Source organism: Orcinus orca, chromosome 6 (assembly GCF_937001465.1).
Source record: "Orcinus orca chromosome 6, mOrcOrc1.1, whole genome shotgun sequence".
Lineage (NCBI taxonomy): Eukaryota > Metazoa > Chordata > Mammalia > Artiodactyla > Delphinidae > Orcinus > Orcinus orca.
The window spans coordinates 84,758,781-84,777,149 of record NC_064564.1 but is presented as its reverse complement, the minus strand read 5'-3'; the positions used below and the strand labels follow the sequence as shown (position 1 = coordinate 84,777,149).

The window sequence follows — 18,369 nt, the reverse complement described above, 5'->3', positions numbered from 1 at the left end:
AGGGAGTCTGTCACACACATTCTCCACTGCCTCCTGTGATGAACATGACTTAAAACCAGCATATCTGCTCAAAGTATGCTTTATCTTTATTGCCTGCTGATCAGAAAAAATGCCTTCTAGCATTTGGTTCCCAGACACGAGACTCGACTGACAATCTCTGAAGAGCCAAGGGAAGGAGAGGAAAATCAGAAAGAATCAGACATTCAGCCAAAGGGGCAAAATCTGCCTCCCTTTGCATGCAGCTAATTCTGATTGGGGCAGGAAATAATCATGGGACTCCAAAGGGCTGAGACAGGTCTGAAATTTCAACATCCTTAATGAGGGTAGACAGCTCATTTTAGAGACTGTGAATACCATCATTAGAGAACTCGGGAGGAAGCTTCCTACAGCAGCCACACAGGAGAAGTTCAAAGTCACCTCAAAGAGAAGGTATGCTGGAGAACACCAGTACCTAACTATGGAGTGCAAATTAAAGAAATATATCACGGTATAAATTTTAAAGTGCATATGGACTTTTTCCTTCTTCTATTAGAAGGAAAGGGGATTGTCTCTCAAAATGTAACTAACTGCTAGTTATATAACCATTTGGATAATAAAGAACAGATTTGCACTAAATTCCCAAAACTCATATCTAAATCAACAAAGGCATCATCTAGTGGCAACACACTCTAACTGCAAGAACACGATCAATTCAGCATTCACACCATGACGGCCTCCTGTCACCTAGGTGCTGTAAATTCTCTCACAGCATACCCATGGGGTCTTCAGCAGGACCAACCCTGGACCTAGAGCAGTGGTTTTCAACCTTGGTTGTATATTAAAATCATCTAGAGAACTTATAAAAACCATGAAATTGAACATTCTTCTCAATGGACGCAACCAGGCTCAATAAAGACTAGGTGGAAGTCATACTAAGAAGAACACTGACAAAGGAAATAAATGCATTTTTATCTCTGCACTTACCTTGGGTTTTGCACAGAGACCAAAGTCGATCAGCTTTAATTTATGATCTTCATCAAACAACAAATTTTCCTGAAAAAACAAAGATATTTTCATAACTATATACTGTCTTCCTTATATCACATCCCACCTCTAGCTATTTCTAAAATCACTTTAAGGTTGTTTATATTAAACAGCGTGGGTACAAGAATGAAAATCATTAAAAAAGAATGAAATGACAAGAACATAAGGGAAGAGAAGATGAATGTTGATAACTATCCTGCTTCCCCTCAAGACACATTAGCATAAACCATTTTCTCTTTGGTGCTCTGAGGTTCAACTACAAGCAAACACAATGTGTGCCAAAAGCAAGTTTGAACAAAAAGAGCAAGTCTGAACTCAAATCAAAGTGTTGGATATAAACAGAGGGAATGGATAGAAACAGGGAAAAGGATAGAAACTGCCATATCTTGTTAGACCAATTCTAGGTCCCTAACCCTAGTACCAAATAACATTAAAATCCATGTTCACCATCATGCATATCAGTCAGAGCCTACAGACTTAAGAGTATCAAATTTTTATTCTGTCCTTGAAAAGTTGAGTCTGTTCATTCCACTGAACTGTTCCTTTCTGAAGCATAATGGAATGAAAATTAAAGGAAGATGGTGTCAGGAAGAGAGTATTGAGAGGAAAATACTCAATGACAATATTCTCAAAGAAAATACTACAACTCTTCTTTCCTAGAAATAAAACCCTGAGGTTCATATTCTGCAGCTGACTACAAAGATATTTATAATGTCACACATGATTGACAGAGAAAAAGAATGCCAATAATAAGTCTAACCAGAAGAGCCTACCAGGAGTCAAAAGTCAAGGAGGAAAAAGAAGTGATACATTAGGAATAGAACAACAACAACAACAAAAAGCAAAGCCCAGACAAATTCTAAACAGAAAGAACATTTGGAAACCTAGTAATGACAGGTAAATGATGTTGAACTCTCAGGTGACCATCTGTGAAGCAGTCACTTACTGGTTTGAGGTCCCTGTGAGCAAAGCCTTGGCTGTGCACGTAAGCAACTGCAGACACTATCTGACGGAAGACAACTCGGGTCTCCTCCTCCGACAGGCGATCCTGGGAAATTATGTAGTCAAACAGCTCTCCTCCAGGGCAATACTTAAAGAGCAATAGTCACATAAATATTGTTACTACTTACAGAAATCACTTCAGAGGAATTTAAAATAAAAAATTATACCTAACTCAGAGATATTATTAATTCAATTTACAAGCAAGGGAACAAACTAAGTAAGGCACATTCAAAAATACACTCTCAGTATTCCAAGAAAGAGAACAACAGCTTTTGGTCTCGAGCAGTTTTATTACCAGTAAGTAGAAGTAGAACCAACTACCACTGTGATTTTAAGTTCATTCAGGGTTTTTATATTTTTATAGCAAAGTATTAATACCCATTCTAATCTTAATGCACTCACATTTAGTGTAGTTACTTGAAACAAACAAAAACCCAGCAGCAATTATTGCTTCTCCATTCGGAAGATCAGTGATTTTTAGTCTATACCAGAAAGAACCAATTATACACAAGTTCCTCAGAGGCTACAAAAGAACGGGTACCAGAGCACAAAGCTCTATCTAGGTTTTCCATCCCTTCTTCACCAGAGCAGCTCCACTATTCTGTAAATGGGGGTTTCCATTTAAGATTTCATTTCATTTTAGCAATATCAATTAAAATTACAGATGGAGATAGCCTATGACCTCATACGTTCACATTTAGGAACTGTTCCTATAGATACACTCTCACATCAAAAAACAATGCACGTTTAAGATCATTCACTGCAGCAGCATAGCTTGTAACAGCAAAAGACTGGAAACAACACGAAGGTACTCACACTACATAAAATGGCATTCCATGCAGCCATAAAAAGAAGGAAGAAAAAAAAAAAGAGGAAACTCTTTATAAGCTGATATGAAACAATCTCCAATATTAAGTGAAAAAAGCAAGGTGTAAAAGAGAATATACTGATATAATGACTTGCAAAAAGCATTATGCTGAATAAAAGAAGCCAAATACAAACGAATACACACTGTATGATCCTATTTTTATCAAGCTCTAGAATAGGTAAAACTAATCTCTGGTGATAAAAATCAGGTCAGTGGTTGTTGAGAAGGGCACTGGGATGGTGGGGTAACAGGGATTAACTTCAAGGGTCAGGAGAAAACTTTCTAGTGTAGTGGAAATGTTTTACACCCTGAGTGGGGTGGGAAATACATGGGTATGTACCTTTTTCAAAAACTATGTACCTAATGTGTTCATTTTCTTGTATATAAATTATACTTAGTCAATTTTTTAAATGCTATCCAATAAGATTTACATAAAGAAAACAGCCTACTTTGTATTTTCAAATAAAGAAATACAAAATAGAGTAAAACAGAAACATCAAAAATCTCTATGAATATGCATTGATGGTCTCCAAGCTAACATGTTAAATAGGGGGGAAAAAAGGTACAGAATAATATTATAGTATGTGACCATTTGTATGACAGAAACCAGTAAGCTACACATAAATATATGTGAAAACACATATATATATATATATATATATATATATATATATATAAAAAATATACATAGGTATTTCTAAGTACACAGAAAATACATAGGAAACCAAAAAAGTAAGTGATTAACATAAGGGAAAGGAAACAGGATGACTGGGACAGAGGAGAGAGAGAATTTTACTTTTCAATATATACTCTCTCGTATCTTTTTTTTTTTAATATTTATTTTTTAAATTTATTTTCTTTCTTTTTTTTTTTTTTTGGCTGTGTCTTAGTTGTGGCACGCAGCATCTTCCTCAATGCATGCGGGATCTTTCATTGCGGCGCAGGCCTCTCTCTAGTTGTGGCGTGCAGGTTTTCTCTCTCTAGTTGTGGACCACAGGCTCCAGAGCACAGGGCCTCTATAGTTCGCGGAACGCACGCTCTCTAGTTGAGGCACATGGGCTCAGTAGTTGTGGCACGCAGGCTTAGTTGCCCCACAGCATGTGGGATCTTAGTTCCCCAACCAGGGATCAAACCTGCATCTCCTGCATTGGAAGGCAGACTCTCCACCACTGGACCACCAGGGAAGTCCCCTCTCTTGTATCCTTTAAATTTTGTCCCAGGTTCATGGATTTTGGGTTTTTTTGAAGTATTTAATTTGGACAAAAGGATCAACTTTTAAAAAGGCTTTAAATTCACCACTGTAAACCATGTGGGTGGATCTACAGTGTAATAAAGAGAAAATGGCCCTATGTCCAAAACTTTCAGCATTATGAATTTTAAAATGTGCTTTTAAAACAGAGTTAATCTGTCAAAATGATGTGCAGTTACAAATTATTTGGCTGAGACTAAGGAAAATGAAACAAAATGAATGATACATGTTCTAAAGACTTTACATTTCAAGCCAAAAGGGGCAGGTTAAAACCTGAAAGAGTTTGGTTCAAATAACACATACATTAAAGTCTACCTATAGGCTGCGGGTTGAACTGTGTCATTCCAAAAAGATATGTTCAAGTCCTAACACCTGGTACCAGTGAATGTGACCTTATATGTCAATAAGGTCTTTATAGATGTAATCAAGTTAGAATGAGGTCATACTGGATTAGGGTGGAACCTAATCCAATTGTTTGTATCCTTGTATGAAGAGATAAATTTGGACACAGACACAGACACACAGGTAAGACAACACCATTTGAAGACAGAGGCAGAGATGGTGCATCTATAAGCCGAGGAATGCCAAGGATTGCCAGCAACCATCTGAAACTAGGAAAGAGGCATAGAACAGATGATTCAGAAGGAAGCAACCATGTACACACCTTGATTTCAGACTTCTAACCTCCAGAACTATGAGACAGTAAGTTCCTATTTTAAACCACATTTGTGGCAGCCCTAGGCTAATACATCATATAACACTGAAATGAATCCTTCCCTCTAGGAACAAATTCTAACATATTCTGTCCACTAAATTACACCATCCCATTAGGAGGGTATCAGAAAGGATACATTTACAATGTATCTCCAATTTATTATATATGCCTACTTGATCTAAATTGTTACAGAACTCAAACAGGTAAGCCATTTAACATTTAATCTTTCATCAAAAAGAGTCATGTACCAAAATGTTCATTGCAGCTCTATTTACAATAGCCCGGAGATGGAAACAACCTAAGTGCCCATCATCAGATGAATGGATAAAGAAGATGTGGCACATATATACAATGGAATATTACTCAGCCATAAAAAGAAACGAAATTGAGCTATTTGTAATGAGGTGGATACACCTAGAGTCTGTCATACAGAGTGAAGTAAGTCAGAAAGAAAAAGACAAATACCGTATGCTAACACATATATATGGAATTTAAGAAAAAAAAAATGTTATGAAGAACCTAGGGGTAAGACAGGAATAAAGACACAGACCTACTGGAGAACGGACTTGAGGATATGGGGAGGGGAAAGGGTGAGCTGTGACAGGGCGAGAGAGAGTCATGGACATATACACACTAACAAACGTAAGGTAGATAGCTAGTGGGAAGCAGCCGCATGGCACAGGGATATCGGCTCGGTGCTTTGTGACCACCCGGAGGGGTGGGATAGGGAGGGTGAGAGGGAGGGAGACGCAAGAGGGAAGAGATATGGGAACATATGTATATGTATAACTGATTCATTTTGTTATAAAGCAGAAACTAACACACCATTGTAAAGCAATTATACCCCAATAAAGATGTTTAAAAAAAAAAAATTTAATCTTTCAGGTGAAATGTACTTTTCCCATAACTATTGATAAAATGAGTGAGAATGGTCTGAATGTTTGTGTCCCTCCAAAAATTCATGTGTTGAAATCCTAACCCCCAAAGATGGTGGCATTAGAAAGTGGGGCCTTTGGGAGGTGATTAAGACATGAGGGCAGAGCCCTCATGAATGAAATTAGTGCTCTTCTAAAAGAGGCTCCAGAGAGATCCCTAGCCCTTTCTATCATATAAGGACACAGCAATAAGGTACCAGTTATGAACCAAGAAGAGCGCCCTCACCCGACCATGATGGTGCCTTGATCTTGGAATTCCCAGCCTCCAGAATTGTAAGAAATGATTCTGTTGTTCAGAAGCTTCCCAGTCTGTGATATCTTGTTACAGCAGCCCAAACAGACTAAGACAATGACCAAATAACTTTAGGTCTCTGGAACATACTACTGACCTCGAGAACCATGAATATTTTGTTGGCTGTCTCTATCACATGGTAGAGTTGACATATATGCTGATGTCTCAAGTTCTTCAAGGCATCAATTTCTGTTTTGACCCGGGGCAAATCACTCTGTGACAAAACATTTCATTAAATGAGCAATAAACCTATTTGGGAAGTGCTCCAAGCATCAATATCACCAACTTTAATACTAAGTAGCAAAAGCAATCAACAGCCTCAAAACAATTTGTTCAACAATATAGAAATAAAAAACAAAACTTATTTGTGTGTACATTTTAAAAAGGCCTTGAGGGTTTTATGAAAGACAAGCTCAGTGTGGGGCAATAGTAAAACATCTAGAAAAATTAAAATAATCTCAGACTCCCTTTAGAAGGTTAGCATTCCAAACAAGGAAAATGACAGAAACACTACTCAGTGTACATGCCTTGGCTACCACTTCGGTCCCAGCAATGTCCATTAAGAAGCATGCTGAGCTAAAAATTGGTGAATGTAGATTAAAGGTATTCACTGTCTCAGTCTTCCAACTTTTCAAGGAGCTTGAAATTTTTCAAAATAAGAAGTTGGGGGACTTCCTGGTGGTCCAGTGGGTAAGATTCCATGCTCCCAATGCTGAGGGCCTGAGTTCGATCCCTGGTCGGGGAACTAGATCCCACATGCATGCTGTAACTAAGAAATCCACATGCAGTAACTAAAGAGCCTGTGTGCTGCAACTGAGACCTGGCACAGCCTAAATAAATAATAAATATTTTTAAAAAAAAAAAAAAAAAAAAGAAGTTGGTTGGGGAGGAGGGTAAACCAAGTTGAAAAACTTTCAAAGTCCATATTAAAGATAGAAATCCAGATATCCATGAAGTAAACAAGTAAAATTTTATTATAAAAAGGGATTTGATCTAATGATCTGTGGTTTAATATCCAATTATCTAGGGCCATGCAACCAGATATTAGTTCTTAACCAAGAATCAATTGTAACTTTGACTATTTTGATATGATAATTTTTTTTCCTTCTTTTTTGGGGGATGTGGGAGTCTGATGACTAAAACCCTGAAAGTAATCAAAATATTTTTAAAGTCCCAAGAAGTAACTAAAATAAACATAGTAACAATAAAAAATACAAAAACAAGTTTAGAAATAATGAACTAATATCATCATATTGATGATTTAGAATAAGTTTTGAGTACTCATGTGGTAATGCATTTTGTAATAACAGTTCACATTTTGTCTGCTATTTAAGTGTTTGCTGTGTCCAAGTAAATAAGTCATACTAAAGTTATAACTGAAGTTGAAATTGCTTAAGGGAATTAATCAGTTTTGTAACCAATGTTTAAATGCTCAAGAAAAATGTTTTTTAATACCTTTTTATTAGTTTAATAGAGTATTGAGCACTGAAAACAAAAATATTGAAGGAGAGCCTGAATTGTCAGTTGATAGGTTATTAAAAATAATTTCTGATATAGATCATTGTGTGATTCTGGCATATATTTCAGAAGGAGTTCAAAGAAGTGAGTGATGTTATTATAACAAAACATATTCTCTTTGACTAATTTATGTATGTTAATCAGCACTTCCATCCTTAAAAATAAAGTAACAATTGATATTAAACTCTGTCTCGTCCTAACAAAAAGAGAGACCCCCAAAAAAGTCCAACGTGTCTCATATAAATATGCATTTTCAGTAAAGTGATTTTTATGTTTGATAATTATCAACACATAAAATGTTTGTGCTGTTTTACTCAACTGTATACTAATAATAATTATAATGCTAACTCAATCGCAAAGAATAAAAAACTTTAACCCTCAGAGATTTTTGGTCAGAGGACAAAAAAAAAGATTTAAAAAAAATTTTTTTAATTTATCTCCAAAAAGACAAACAATCACAGATGCATACTAAGAGACTAGTGAATTCTCAGCAGAAAGAGACCAGAACAAAGCATAGAAACGAAACCATACAAGAGATGGTAGAAAGAATTAGAAAAAAAAAGACCACTCAGGATGACTTCAAACACTGGGAAGGGTATATAATGCCCAAAGACCATCAAAAGAGACAGATCCTCCCTTAATAGAAAAATGGAAAACTTTATGCACATTATAGCCAAGATCACAAATTAAATGGGCTGCTTTAGAAGGTAATGAGCAACTCAATCCTAGAAGCATTCATGTAGAGGAAAAAAAGGCTGATTAAGAAAAGGATTTCATAATTTCTAATAATAGTTAGAATAAATTTTGAGTAAAATTTATTCTTTGAATAAAATTCTGGGACATAAGATCGATCTATACTATAAAGTAGATCAACATTTAGTAAGGGTATCATGAGAAGATAAAGAAGGGAAATATCAATACCCAGAAACACCTACAAGACTATGAAACAACTGCAGAAAAATGGACCCTGTCAACTTCAAATATGTGCCATTGCCCTGTATTAAAATTAAGAACAAAGTAACTCCTTCCCCAGATTACTTTTTTTTTTTAATTAATTAATTTATTTATTTGGCTGCATTGGGTCTTCATTGCTACGCACAGGCTTTCTCTAGTTGCGGCGAGCGGGAACTACTCTTTGTTGCAGTGCGCAGGCTTCTCATTGCGGTGGTTTCTCTCGTTGAGGAGCACGGGCTCTAGGCACGTGGGCTTCAGTAGTTGTGGCTCGCGGGCTCTAGAATGCAGGCTCAGTAGTTGTGGCGCACAGGCTTAGTTGCTCCGTGGCATGTGGGATCTTCCTGGACCAGGGATTGAACCCATGTCCCCTGCACTGGCAGGCAGATTCTTAACCACTGCGCCACAAGGGAAGTCCCCAGATTACTTTTTAAAACCATAGATTTATACATAACTGGCTATGGAAATATTATTCTAATAAAAGAGCAGTAACTAGAACATTAGAGCAAATTCAAGTTTTAATTCACAAAACTGATCTATAAATATTTTTTAAGTAATGTTAAACTTACCCCTAGTGCATTTTTATCCATGATTTTTATAGCTACCAGTTCTCCAGTGAGGATATGGAAGGCAAGTTTGACCTTTGCAAAGCCACCTAAGTATGGGAAAATGTATTATGAAGAGAGAAGCAAACTAACTTAAATATCATCATCAGAGCAAACTGAGAACTCAGGCACAAAAAACCTTTCCACATACTTTTATAAGGGTCTATTGATCTATATTTTTCTGAAGTTTGTGGCCCTTTCTTCTTGTTGCTTCCAAAGTGTTGGCCATGATCCTAGCCTCTCCTCATCCAATGACTAACTAAAGACTCTTTGCCATGATAGGATATCTTTAATTTTGCAATGAAGAAGTAGGAAAAAAGGATTCATTCTCTAGAAATTTGTTTTATAATTAACATTGCAATTAAACCTGCTTTATAATTAACATTGCCAGAACACAATATGAAGTTGGAGAGACAAAAGACAAGTAATATGAAATTTCCATTCAGTGTTAAAACTGTAAAAATAAGCAATTATGTTTCAAAACTGGCTCAAAAGCTGGATAAAGGTCTACATTTAGGTATCTAAAAGAAACCGCGAGCTGAGCGCTTCTAGAAAGAAGCTCCTGGTAGTTCCTCCCATGGTCTTCCTCATCTCAGTAAATGGCAACTCCATCTTCCCAGGTGCTCAGGCCAAAAATCCAGAAGCCATTTTTAGCCCCTCGCTTTTGTCTCACACCACATATCCAACCCTCCAACAAATCACACTGGCTCTGTCTTCAAAAATATATTAATGTTAAAAAAAAATATATATATATATATATATATATAAATGTTTACCTTGGGAGAAAGGCAGCAGGCACTGACTAGAAATTTCTATGTCCTGATCTGAGCAGGGAACATACGGGTATATGTGTACAAAAACTCCATCAAAATTAGTACACTTTGCTTATTTTACTATGTGTTATGCCTCAATATACTATACTTAAATGTACATATGTGTGTATATGTCTGTATACAGAATCTCACTCCTTTCTATACACAGAATCTCACTACCTTCAATTCTATCACCATCCAAGTCACCATCATCTCCAGAATCACTCACCTAAATTATTGCAATAACCTCCTAACATCTATGTTTTTCCATCCTTGCCCTCTCCCAGCCAGTCTTTTCACAACCAAGCAGCCAGAGTGAACCTTAAAAACAAAAGGTCAGACCACTACTTGGCTCAAAACTCTCCAGTGACTTTTATTCTAAATAAAATGAACCACAAGGCCCCTCCTACAATTCTCCTCTCTCTTGCTCCACTTTTTCTTACTAAAATAGGTTGAAGAATTTTAAAACTACATAAGTTAGGCTAAAAAGCTCTTGGCTGCCCAAATACACTATACTCTCAAATAGATGACCTATCCTCTCCAAGAAGAAAATAATTACCTGTCCCAACAGTTTCATATAATTCATAGTATTTGAGAAGTTCATCATAATCTTTCATAGTCCTCCTGGAAGTTTACTCAAAATTATAAAAAGAACCTGTAAGACAAAAACAAAAACAGTACATGATCAAAAAAGGAACTATTAAGAGGCTATCTCCTTCATTCTTCTTGAGATCCCTAAAAAATAAAAATAGAGCTACTGTATAAAAAAAAAAGAGAGAGACTATCGCCTTCATTCTTGTAACTACAAATATAAATAAGTCTTAGGCATATAAATGATACTGGAAAAACTGATTAGCCATATAAAAAAAATGGATTCCTATCTCACACCATACATAAGAATCAATTCCAGATCAAATAAAGACTTAAATATGAAAGGTAAGCCTTTGAAGTTTTAATATAGTATTGTCATCATTTCAGGATAGAAAAGGATCTTTTAAATAGACACAGAAAGTGCTAATCATAAAAAATAATAATAGAGAATTCTCTGGCAGTCCAGTGGTTAGGACTCCAGGCCCTCACTGCCGAGGGCCCAGGTTCAATCCCTGGTCGGGGAACTAAACTCCCACAAGCCGTGTGGCAAGGCCAAAACTAAAAAAATTTTAAAAATAGATAGATAAATTTTAAAAAGCTAGCATTATTTAAATAAATAAATAAATATTAAATAACACTGAAATTAAGAACCTCTGCATATCCAATGACATCATTTAAGAAAAAAACAACATAAATATGAGAAAATATTTGCAACACTTATAACAGTGGACTTTCATCCAGAATACATATACTCCATCACAACAATATAGAAAAAGACAACCCCACAGAAAAATAAGCAAATGAAAAAGGCATTTCACAAATAAACACAAATAACCAATAAAAAGATGAAAAAAGGCTCAATTTCATTAGTCATCAGGGATATGCAAATTAAGACTCCAATGATATACAATTTTAAGATACATGTAATGAGATACATATTTTATTATGCTTCACAACTTACGTGTGTTACATATACTCTGTTTGTTTGTTTGTTTGTTTGTTTATGGCCATATTGGGTCTTTGTTGCTGTGCACAGGCTTTCTCTAGTTGTGGCGAGCGGGGGCTACTCTTTGTTGTGGTGCACAGGCTTCTCATTGCAGTGGCTTCTCTGGTTGCACAGCATGGGCTCTAGGCATGTGGGTGGGCTTCAGTAGTTGTGGCACACGGGCTCAGCTGCATGTGGGATCTTCCCGGACCAGGGATCGAACCTGTGTCCCCTGCATTGGTAGGCAGATTCTTAACCACTGCGTCACCAGGGAAGTCCCTATACTCTTAAGTATATATCAAATAATTTATAAAAATAACACATACACACTATTATATATAAAAAAGATAAACAACAAGGACCTACTATATAGCACAGGGAACTCTACTCAATATTCTGTAATAACCAGTATGGAAAAAGAATCTGAAAAAGAATGGTTATATGTATAACTGAATCACTTTGCTATACACCTGAAACTAACACAACATTGTAAATCAACTATACGCCAATATAAAATAAAAATTAAATAAGTAAATGAATAAATAAATAATAAAAAATTAGTTGTAAAAGTCTTAGGAGGTCTTATTTGATTTTTGTCTTCCTGAGTTTTAAAATTAACTAGAATCACAAGACACCATGGGGTAAGTACACATGAGGTCATACACCAGCTTTGTCTTATTTGGGGAGGATAAGTTCCTAGTTGACTTTAACTAGAGATTAGCACTGTATCCGGCAGAACTGCTAATGCAATCAGACTATTAACTCTGAACTTTCTTGTATTCATTCATTTATCCATACAGATGTGTTTACTGAGCACCAGTGATGTGCCAGACCTGCACTTGGCACCAAGGCTATAACAGAGAAGAAATATTGTTCCTGCCCTCATAGATCTTGCATTCCAGTGGAGAAGACAAAAGGAAAATTAACAGACAACGAATTAAATAATTGTAATTTGTAATAAAGGGCTTCCCTGGTGGTTCAGTGGTTAAGAATCCACCTGCCAATGCAGGGGACACGGGTTCAATCCCTGGTCCGGGAAGATCCCACATGCTGCGGAGCAACTAAGCCTATGTGCCACAACTGCTGACCCCACATGCCACAACTACTCAAGCCCGCACGCCTAGAGCAAGTGTTCCACAACAAGAGAAGCCAACACAATGAGAGGCCTGTGCACCACAACAAAGAGTAGCCCCCGCTCGACACAACTAGAGAAAGCCCGCGCGCAGCAACGAAGACCCAACACAGCCGTAAATAAATAAATAAATAAATAAATAAATAACAATATGTAATAAATACTGGGGAAAATAAGCAACAGTGGTTAGAATGGGTCACTGAGAAGGTAATGTTTAAGTCAAGATCTAACTCAAAGAATGAGAAGCAAGAAAAAGCAAATCAGCCCTTCCCATCACAACTTGAACAACGTTTCCAATAGGAACTGTGCAGGACCATGTAAACAATGTTTCTATATGAAGCAGTTAAAATGATAATGTTCCTTTATTTGACAGACTGCTGCTTTCTCACCAAGGACATCCTCAGCACTACCTCATTCCTCCCACTTCCTGCTTCCTCAGATACCCAAATACTGAAATGCTCCTGCTCTTTGACAGTATCCATTCCAAAACTGGTCCTTGGGACTTCCCTGGTGGTCCAGTGGGAAAGATTCCATGCTCCCAATGCAGGGGGCCTGGGTTCAATCCCTGGATGGGGAACAAGATCCTACATGCACGCTGCAACTAAGAGTTCACATGCCACAACTAAGAGCCTGCATGCCACAATTAAGAAGTCCAGGGCTCCCCCGGTGGCGCAGTGGTCGAGAGTTCGCCTGCCGATGCAGGGGACACGGGTTCGTGTCCCGGTCCGGGAAGATCCCGCATGCCGCGGAGTGGCTGGGCCCGTGAGCCATGGCCGCTGAGCCTGCGCGTCCGGAGCCTGTGCTCCGCAATGGGCGAGGCCACAACAGTGAGAGACCCACATACCGCAAATAAATTAAAAAATGTAAAAAAAAAAAAAAAAAAGAAGTCCACATGCCGCAACTAAACAAACAAACAAAAAACTGGTCCTTGCTTCCCTAGCACAAGCCCAAATCCTGTAAGCCCCTTTCGACTCACTCTTACTGAGATGCCCAAGATCCTAGGGTGTATGGTTTCTCTTGATGCAGCAAGCTAAGTATACCTAATTGTTTTTTAATCACGGATGTGTCCCTAATGGTCTGTGGTTGATAGGCCTTAACAGGAATTGTTAACCCAAAAAGAATGAGAGGAAGAGCATTCCAGAAAGAGGGAATTTAGGTGCAAAGATCCCGGAGGAAGAAAAGGCTGACATGCACTGAATTTAAACTGCTTTCAGAGGTACCAGGAAAAGGAAATGCAGATTTGGAGCGGGGACAATTGGTTAGGTATATGGGAAAAAAGAAAATTGGATCTCTACCTCACACCACACACAAAATCAATTACAGTAAAGACTGTAAAGTGAAAGACAGACAATTAAGACAGATAAGGCCTTTCCTATACCAGACCCATAGCTAGAAGTGGCAAGAGGAAGAGCATGGAGATAACAATTAGAAAAGCAAGAATTCGAATAAAGTTTCATGGAAGCCAAGAAGGAAGGAAAAAAGCAACACTACTAAAAAGAAAGTTTCTAGGAAGTAGATTTCTAAATAAATTTGGAAGTGTTCCTATATAGGTTAAGTAGGTTAAGTCCTAGGACCTGAGTTTAGGTACTGCAAAATGGAGCTTTCTTAGAGGTAGACATGGGGTGCAAGCTCTCTGAACCTATATAGATAGTTTCTCTAAGGAGCTCTTCTTCCTAGGCAAGTGTGACAGGACAGGACTTGAGATTTCAACCTTGGAAAGAGATGCTTCCACACCCCTTAGAAAGCCACGCAGGAATCAGAGGGGCCCAGGGAAGTGGAGGTCACTGAGACAGCACAGCACACCAAGGGCTCTGGAGTTCACAAAGGGCTTTGAGTCCAAGACCCAGCTAGTGATAAACTCCTTTGCCTGGTCTGACTCCTGTGCACAAATCTCCTTCTGTGCCCTAGCACTGGACTAGGTATGGCACCACAGAGTTCAAGATCCCAGGATCCCACTCTCTGTAACATTTACAAAGATTAGGTAAGTATATGCATAGCCAAATGGGACTTGGGCAAAGTTCTACCTGGAAAGGGCAAAACTCATACATCTTAATTAATGCCTCTCAGTAGTGGAAACCTGGTGCTAGTGCTCATTTCTAGAGCCAGACAGTCTCCCTTCACCAACAGGCAGGGTTTTAGCAAGTCTGCTGAAGGCTCTGTGATTGGTTAAGTGGCCAGCACCATGTTTACTACTTTCAAGTTCTCTGTCCTTCATCCTGGCTCATCCAGAGCTGAGTGGCCAGCATGTTATTAAACCTTAATAACGGTATGACTTTGGAAGACCTAGAGTTATGAGTTCAACCTCAGGACTGTGGTGAGTTTATAAAGGAAAAGACAGAGCAATAGGGAAGGTCCTTGCTACAGTGAAGATGGGTATCTTCTTAAACTGAAGTGGAGAAAAAAAATGAATGAAATTATCAAAAGCCCAAGAGACACAGAGGATTTTTTTTTTTTAAGATCCCTTTAAATTTCCTTACAAAATGCCTAAAGCACTCTGATTCCAGGAATCATTTTACTTGGAGATAAAAGGTATGCTATTTAGCAAGTAAAAAGTCTTCAAAAATTTGGTCAGTGAAATGAACACTAGAGCAGAAGTTCTGGAAGGAAAAATATCAAAACCCAAGAAAAAAATCAGCTTAAAAAAAAAGGTTTTAGTAGCAATGTCAAAGCTAAAATAGCAAGAAAGATAAAGATCATGGGCAAAAGACATTCTGATCCAATAAACAATATTAGTCATTTCCTAGGAAGAGGTGGCATTGGACCAACTTAATAAGCAGGTGGAACTTTTAATCTAGCTGAATCTGCATGAACAGCGTAGGCAAACAAAGGAAGCAAAGTCAAGTCCTGATAATAGCGGAAAGCTGGTGATATAAAATGAAATATTTCCGCTTCCACTGGAGTGGCAAAAGTTGTTCCAGGCAAGGAGACAGCAGAGAGGACATATTTATTCCCCCTGGGCACCTGAGACACAGGATTAGAAATATCCTTACTAATTCAGAAACCTTTTAAAGGGCATTTGTTATTGGAGCAAATTGGGAATTAAGTGGAACCACACCCCCAAAAGACAGGAATCATAGGACTAAGAATTTTTAAAACAGGAAAAATAGCAGTAAAGGTATAGAGGTCAACACAAGGCTAAGAAACCTTTGGGATCCTGATGATGGAGAAGAGAATGAGCAGGACTTTGGAAATGGGGGAATGTTAGGCTATAAATCTGTTTAGAAAGTGGTCTGCTATAAAAGTAGGCTATCAGGTTCCTTAGAGAGCAAAGCTCCAACTAATGCAGTATTGGGGCATTCAGAACACAGGGGTTAAAGAGGAAACACAAACAGACATTTCAAAGTTTAAAAACCATGAGATGGAGGGAGTTCCCTGGTGGCCTAATGGTTAGGATTTCACTGCCATGGCCTGGATTGAATCTCTGGTCAGGGAACTGAGATCCTGCAAGCTGCACAGCTCCGCCAAAAAACAAAAACAAACAAACAAAAAAAAACATTAGATGGAAATGGACAAAGGGAAAGAAGCAGGCCTTAGGAAGTATAAGTAAGACTCCAAATTGCCACCACTGCACATGCCTAAATTCCATACAAAGGACTGGGCTATTTCAAATTGCCACACTCAGAAAGAGAAAGCAATTAGTATGATGTTGGAATTCATTTTCCCAGACAGGGATATAAGAGTGTCATAACCAACTTCTTGATAGATTTTTCCCAAATGAGTTTTGAACTTCCAGGTTATGGCCTCCAGTCAACTAGCAGAGATCAACTCTCACCAGTGTAAGACTAAATCACACACCTCCTATTTTTCTTCCTTCCATTTTGTTATTTACCCCCTTCCCTCAAATCACACCATGTCTTTAGGTGAGTAATACCAATATGGCCCTAAATTGTATCTACTGAATCCAGGGAACATCATTTGTGCTACTGTATAAGAAAACTGGTGTTTACATTGCAAAACTGCTATAATGATAGCAGATTTTACTTGGCTTTTAAATTTTGTAGAAGTGGAGCTGGTTCTAAATATTCTGAAGTGCTCTCCCTGTTTATCCTCTAGAGTCTGGAAATACAGAACACAGAAAAGACTTTTGACTGGAGTAACCCACTTGCTGCTAAAGGAAGTATATGATCAGTCAATGTGGAAGACAGCCTCCCAACTGTGGATAATGAAGAAGGAAACTAGACCCCATACACCTGAATGTCCTTCTGAATGTGACTAAGTAGAAGAACTGGAGCTATATACAATTGGGGTCTTGAACTTTTCTGAGGAAAGAAGGAATTGCCTAGATAGTGGAAGAAAATTTATCAGTAAATTTTATAAGATAGCAACAAATTGGGGGCATTTTCCTACCAACATAGTCTTATCTGGGCTATGCTATTACCTGCTGTATAATACATTTACATTATCTAGTGAGCTTGGTATGACACTGATGCTGAGGATATTTCAAATGAAAAGTAAAATACAGAATGGCATATAATGTGGCCTTGTAATACATTTAATTAACATACTGTCCTGCTCCCTTGCAGAGGCTTCTGGGAGCACCAGTAAAGAGGCATTCACTCCCAAAGGTAGTAAGGGACTGATCTGGCCATCTGGTTGGTCCATAGTAGAAATACTGAAAGGACAGATCCACTGGTGAGACACGCCCATGAAGATACAGTAAGGATGTTTCTGATTTATCCCACACAACACAGAGATAGAAACCAAAATATGAACAAAAAAGTTAGGAACACTGAGCTGTAAGCAAAACTCCAGGCACTACCTTCCCCCTTTCCACTACCAGAAGAAATACCAATTGTGAAGCTCAAGGATAATTATTCATCCTAGGAGCTAGAGGCCTGATCACTCTCCTGGGACGCCCTCCTTTGGAAGTCTCCCTTTTTCCCACTGGTCTCCCGGTAGGTCACTCCTTTTAGTGCTATAGCATTCGGTGCATATTCCCCTTTTAGTGTTAAGGCTCTTAAGCCACTACTTTGGGAAGGTGAAGGAAAAGGAAGGATTTTGACTCTGAAAAGGGGGTGATTAGACATAATACATTTCCTTGTTTACTGAACTGCCTAGTAAATTGAGTTGTACGAACAGAAATAACTCGAAACCCTTCTTTGAACTTCTTTCCCGGACCGTCAGTGTCATGGAAACATGTAATGGGAATTCACATCTATCACAGCCTCCTAGGTGGCAAGCGCTTTACCTCACCGATAACCCGGAGGCGGATACGATCCCTATCCCACTTACAGAGGAGGAAACCAGGGGTCGGAAAGGCTATCTCATCCAAGGAACCGTACTCATAAGGTGGGACTCCGGTGAAGTTCCCCAGTCTCCTGTGAGCCAGGAGCACCCTGGGCCCGAGCCGCCGTCCCCCGCGCCGCGCACGGCCGGAACCCCGGCCTTCACCCACGCGGGACACACTGACCTGAGGGCGGAGGGCCGGGAGGGACTGGGCCAGGCAGAAACACAGACGCGCCGGCCTGCCGTCCGAAGGGAACCGGTGAGCGCAGAGAGCTCCTAGAAACTTTTTGGATAGCCACGCTCTGGCCGTTTCCGCCCGCCAAGGGAATCAAACCTCGCGCGCCGGAAGGGGCGGGGACGCAGCGGCGTCTGGGCGGTCGCAGCGAGGCGGGGCGCTGTCGCCCTAGGACAGCGAGAGGGCCCAGGGAGTGGAATGGTTAAGAGGCTTCTGGAGCTTGCTGAGAG

At 38.8% G+C, this 18,369-nt stretch overlaps 1 protein-coding gene and 1 long non-coding RNA gene across 7 annotated transcripts in view; one reads left to right on the top strand and one right to left on the bottom strand.

The window, feature by feature from the left end:
* MELK (maternal embryonic leucine zipper kinase) overlaps positions 1-18,227 on the bottom strand; it is a 78,572-nt gene extending 60,345 nt beyond the window's left edge. For 3 of the 5 annotated variants that reach the window (XM_033431116.2, XM_033431119.2, XM_049710805.1), the window contains exons 1-6: positions 18,089-18,226; positions 10,530-10,625; positions 9,123-9,208; positions 6,182-6,298; positions 1,970-2,113; positions 964-1,032 (exon numbers count right to left, since the gene is read on the bottom strand). In XM_033431116.2, coding sequence (XP_033287007.1) covers positions 964-1,032; positions 1,970-2,113; positions 6,182-6,298; positions 9,123-9,208; positions 10,530-10,587 — 474 coding nt within the window. In that variant the 5' untranslated portion in view covers positions 10,588-10,625; positions 18,089-18,226. Of the gene's footprint in view, positions 1-963; positions 1,033-1,969; positions 2,114-6,181; positions 6,299-9,122; positions 9,209-10,529; positions 10,626-18,088 lie in introns of all 5 variants that reach the window. The other 2 variants (XM_033431118.2, XM_004271439.4) reach the window with 2 other exon arrangements.
* Positions 18,228-18,269: 42 nt separating this feature from the next.
* The window catches only part of LOC117201877 (uncharacterized), a 47,333-nt gene continuing 47,233 nt past the window's right edge, over positions 18,270-18,369 (top strand). Inside the window, exon 1 of one of the 2 annotated variants that reach the window (XR_004484000.2) lies at positions 18,270-18,369. This is a non-coding gene — a long non-coding RNA (uncharacterized LOC117201877). The other variant, XR_007477786.1, reaches the window with a different exon arrangement.